The sequence below is a fragment of the Arachis ipaensis genome, chromosome B05 (assembly GCF_000816755.2).
Source record: "Arachis ipaensis cultivar K30076 chromosome B05, Araip1.1, whole genome shotgun sequence".
Lineage (NCBI taxonomy): Eukaryota > Viridiplantae > Streptophyta > Magnoliopsida > Fabales > Fabaceae > Arachis > Arachis ipaensis.
The window spans coordinates 64,957,947-64,963,133 of NC_029789.2; the positions used below are offsets into that span (position 1 = coordinate 64,957,947).

At 40.0% G+C, this 5,187-nt stretch overlaps 2 protein-coding genes across 2 annotated transcripts in view; one reads left to right on the forward strand and one right to left on the reverse strand.

Moving 5' to 3' along the window:
* LOC107643665 (PLASMODESMATA CALLOSE-BINDING PROTEIN 3) overlaps positions 1–1,186 on the reverse strand; it is a 3,090-nt gene extending 1,904 nt beyond the window's left edge. The window contains exons 1-3 of the mRNA XM_016347374.2: positions 849–1,186; positions 290–535; positions 125–161 (exon numbers count right to left, since the gene is read on the reverse strand). Coding sequence (XP_016202860.1) covers positions 125–161; positions 290–535; positions 849–903 — 338 coding nt within the window. The 5' untranslated portion in view covers positions 904–1,186. The remainder of the gene's footprint in view (positions 1–124; positions 162–289; positions 536–848) is intronic.
* Positions 2,547–2,951, forward strand: LOC107640666. Its single transcript, XM_016344172.1, has one exon. The coding sequence runs from the start codon at positions 2,547–2,549 to the stop codon at positions 2,949–2,951; it is 405 nt and encodes a 134-aa protein (XP_016199658.1).

Sequence of the window (5,187 nt, forward strand, 5' to 3'; positions counted from 1 at the left end):
AGTAATTATAGGAAGAAATAAAATAAATTAAATTTAAATAACACATTATGAAAAACAAGCAAGATCTAACAATGATCTATAATATTAACAATACGCAAAAAAAGTAAAATAACTTAAAACTTACCCAGGACCTGTGGGGAAAACACATGATGATGATGAAGCTGTAGATGACAAAGATCACACAGGAGGGGGGGAAATATTAGAAGAATGTGAAAATTGAACAAAACGATGCAACAAAATGATTGAATCAAGCAAATAGGTTGGTAGCAAAATTAGTAGAATAGCTTACTAGGAGGTGCGGTTGGGCTTGTAGTAGCAGCTCCAGAAAAATCACAACTTCCTTGGGCTTGACCCTTTTTCTGGAAATAACTATTAACTGCATAGTTGCAATGATCTTTAATAGTGTTGGGTTGGTAACATGGTCCATTTTGGAGAATAGGAGTGCAATCAGCACCAGCACCACATGCATAATCTATTGCTTTTTGAAGAGCTTGATCTCCAACACCATCTTTGCATACACAGTAAAGAGCTCCTCCTGAGGGGAAACAAAATTGGGGAAAATAATAATAATAAGTTAGTTCAGTCACATGAAAAATGCTACCTTTTTATTTTCTTCAAGGAAAATTAGATGCATACATTTTTTCCCGTATTTAACCATAGGAAGATTATATATTATAGAATTAAAAAAAATTATTAAGAAAAAGAGAAAATAATGTTTATAAATGACAATCCATCTAAAGAGAAATTAAAATACTTCCTTAGAACAAAAATATTTGAGACTTCTTGAAACTAATTAAGTAATAATTAATTAAATAACAAATACAAATTAAAATCCAGAGGGTGCTTACTTGAATGACCAGCCATGGCCAGAAAAACCACAAAGTACATCAAAATAGCCATCATTAGTGACTATTAGTATATGATGAAGATAATATATTCAAGCAGATATAAGTGAGGAAAATTGGATGAAGTTGAAGAGAGAGGAGGGTTATTTCAGTATGAAGAAGGAAGGGAGATATGAAAGGGGAAGACAGGTAGCAGCTTTGAGAATGGAGAATTCTGGACAAGAAAAAAGGTGAGTGAGGTGTTGGGTACACTTTTCAAGCCATCTTATGTGTTGCACATTTATGCACTATATGCATTAAATAAAATCGGATATATTAATATTAATATTGAATGCTAACTAATTTACTTTATGTATGCTTAACGGGGGGAACAGTGTTATTGGGAATTGTATGATGTACAAGCTTTTTGTTATACTAATAGTAAATAATATGATAATAGTATGTATTAACTTATCTTTAATTAAAAATTATGTATTTTATCAATGGAATATTTTGTCATTATTTTCGAACGGTCCTAAACTCGTGGGTAACTCAACTTGGTTTAGGGTTGGCCCTGTGAACATGGACCACTGTCCTCTACAAGTCTATATTGGTACGAGGGATGTTTCTTTTTTTTTTATTTTCTTTTTTATTAATCTTTTGTGATTAATATATATCAAAACTTTTTATGTGATATATTTAAAATTTAGATTTCGTCAAATTTGTCAAGCACGTATTTACCTGCTTCTGAATCATATTATTAATAAATTAAATCATGTTATAACAAAAAGGTCCACCAATAAAGGTGGCCTTCACAAACACACCCGACCTCTTTAAAAAGGTCAGACATCGACCAAAGAGCTCAACATTACCAGTCCAAAGCAAGTAACCACCTCCAGAAGCCTCGACTGGAACCCCTATCTTCCCCAAAAAAGATAAGCTCCCACAAACTCCCAAGATATAAGGAATGGTTATCCACCAGATAAGATAGAACTACCACAATCAAAGAGGTCATCTGCTCTACTCTAAATACACTAACACCCCTCAGGTATAGTTTACATTCTAATCTACTAAAAACCTGCCTAAACCTCTTACTAACTTAAGCATCGGAGTCTCTTACAAGTATTACCCCCCACTTCCTCACAAGAAACTTAGCCATATTAAGGGATCTGGACCTCACGTTCAGGTCCAAATCAACGTTTCAGGTAACCCTCGGAACATTGACAGTTGCCGGGGACCTGGAACTCACCTTTTGAGAATGGCAAACCATTAGCATGAAGACGGCCACACAGCCTCTGAATCTGAAGCTAACCCCAACTAGAGGGCAACGCCAATATACTACCTCCACCACACCAGACGCATGATCCTCACGGGGAAGGACCATCGGCCAACCCACAGCCAAAGTGGATTCATTCGGAAGTCTGTCACCCTAAAAAAGAAGAATCCTCACAAACAGCAGAAATACTGGGTCTCGTCCGAGGCCAGCGAGATCGGCTAAAGCAACTCGAATACCAGGCTAAGCAACAGCGAGAGGCCGAAAGAGAGTTACGAATAGAAGTAAGGCAACGGAGGGAATTAGAGGAAAAGCTCCTAAAGTTGGAAACCGATCTTCGGAACCGAACTAATCGAACAAGTCGGGAAGACAGCCCTTTGGGAGAAGAAGACCCATTCTCAGAAGAGATCATGTGAGCCAAAGTACCCAGGAACTTTAAAACACTCGACATGGACCTCAACGACGGAATGACCGACCCTAGGCACCACCTCAACAACTTCAAAAGCAGGATGTACCTGGCCAATGCCTTTGACGCCACCCGCTGCAAAGCATTCTCAACCATTCTGACCAAAGCGGCTATGAAGTGGTTCGACATGTTACCCCCTAAGTCGGTAATTAGCTTCGATGACCTGTCCCAGAAGTTCCTGACCAGGTTCTCCATCCAGAAGGATAAAGCGAAACATGCACCGAGCTTGTTAGGAATCAAACAAGAGGTCGGAAAAACCCTCCGCGACTACATAGAAGGGTTCAACAAACTGTGCTTGGAGATCCAGAGTCTACCCACTGAAGTCATGATCATGGGACTAGTCAATGGCCTCAAAGAGGGACCCTTCTCCCAATCAATATCCAAGTGACACCCGGTTTTCCTAAATGAAGTCCAAGAAAGGGAGAAAAAATACATCAACATGGAGGAGAATTCCTGACTCAGGGAACTTATCCCTCGGCCAAATCTGCTCTACGATGCCCAGGAAGAGGAGAAGGAGCCTAAAAAGAAGGAGGAGTAAAATATAGAAAAGCCCTGTAAGTATCACAATTATACTCCCCTTAGAGTTTCCCTAGTAGATGTCTACCGAGAAGTATGCCACACTGAGAAACTTCCTCCTCTTCGTTTGATCAAACACAAAAGGAGGAAGCCGGATAGAATACTATGAGTACCACAAGCTCTACGGACATTGCACTAATGAATGTTACAACTTAAAGAATGTTATAGAAAAACTGGTGAGAGAAGACCAGTTAGACAGGTACTTGGCTAATAGGTCGGATGACCCGAAGAAGATAAGGAGAGAGGAACAGGAAGGACGAAGAGAGCATCCACCTCAGACCCCTGAGCGACACATACACATGATCAACGGGGGATTCGCTGGGGGAGGGATGTCGAAATCATCACGAAAAAGGCACCTCAAGGAGGTGTACCAAGTCGGGGAGGGAGCCAAACTACCTGACTTGCTCACCATCTCATTTACCAAAGAAGATGCTAAAGGAACAACACTTGGACATGACGACCCCATGGTGATAACGATGATCCTAGCAAACGCCAACCTCCACAGAACCCTAATAGACTAGGACAGCTCGGTAGATATCCTGTTCAAATCCACTTTCGATAAGCTTGGGTTGGAAGCAAAAGATCTAAAGGCCTACCCGGACAACCTATTTGGGCTGGGAGACACACCAATCCAATCCCTCGGGTACATCTCCTTATACACTACTTTTGGGAAGGGTGCCAAGTCAAAGACATTAAGCATTAATTACATTGTAGTCGATGTCAGCTGATGAGCGGATAATTTATACGCTTTTTGGCATTGTTTTTACATAGTTTTTAGTATGATTTAGTTAGTTTTTAGTATATTTTTATTAGTTTTTAAATAAAAATTACATTTCCGGGCTTTACTATGAGTTTGTGTGTTTTTTCTGTGATTTCAGGTAATTTCTGGCTGAAATTGCGGGACTTGAGCAAAAATCTGATTAGAGGCTGAAGAAGGACTGCAGATGTTGTTAGATTCTGACCTCCCTGCACTCTAAATGGATTTTATGGAGCTACAGAAACCTGATTGGTGCTCTCTCAATTGCGTTGGAAAGTAGACATCTAGGGCTTTCCAGCAATATATAATAATCCATACTTTGCCCGAGTTTTGATGACGCAAACTGGTGTTCAAATGCCAATTTTCTGTCCTATTCTGGAGTTAAACACCAGAAACATGTTGCGAATCAGAGTTAAATGTCAGAAACAGGCTACAACCTGGTGGTGCACGAAATTACAATCACACTTTTGTAATTCCGCACAACTAACCAGCAAGTGCACTCGGTCGTCCAAGTAATACCTTACGTGAGTAAGGGTCGATCCCACAGAGATTGTCGGCTTGAAGCAAGCTATGGTTATCTTGTAATTCTTAGTCAGGATATCAGTAATGATTCTTAGTTTTAATTGTAAAACATAAAAGAACATGAAATAATTACTTGTTATGCAGTAATGGAGAACATGTTGAGGTTTTGGAGATGCTCTGTCTTTTGAATCTCTGCTTTCCTACTGTCTTCTTCTTCACACACGCAAGGCTCCTTCCATGGCAAGCTGTATGTTGGTGGATCACCGTTGTCAATGGCTACCATCTGTCCTCTTAGTGAAAATGGTCCAAATGCGCTGTCACCGCACGGCTAATCATCTGTCGGTTCTCACTCATGTTGGAATAGGATCCATTGATCCTTTTGCATTTGTCACTATGCCCAACACTCGTGAGTTTGAAGCTCGTCACAGTCATCCTTTCCTAGATCCTACTCGGAATACCACAGATAAGGTTTAGACTTTTCGGATCTCAGAAATGGCCGCCAATAATTCTAGCCTATACCACGAAGGTTCCAACCTTAGATTAGAAACCCAAGAGATATGAACCCAAGCTACTGCAGATAGAACGGAGGTGGTTATCAGGCACGCGTTTATAGATGAGAATAATGATGAGTGTCATAGATCATCACATTCATCAGGTTGAAATGCGAGTGAATATCTTAGAATAGAAACAAGCGTGATAGAAATGAAAACAGTAGTAATTGCATTAATTCATCGAGACACAGCAGAGCTCCTCATCCCCAACCATGGAG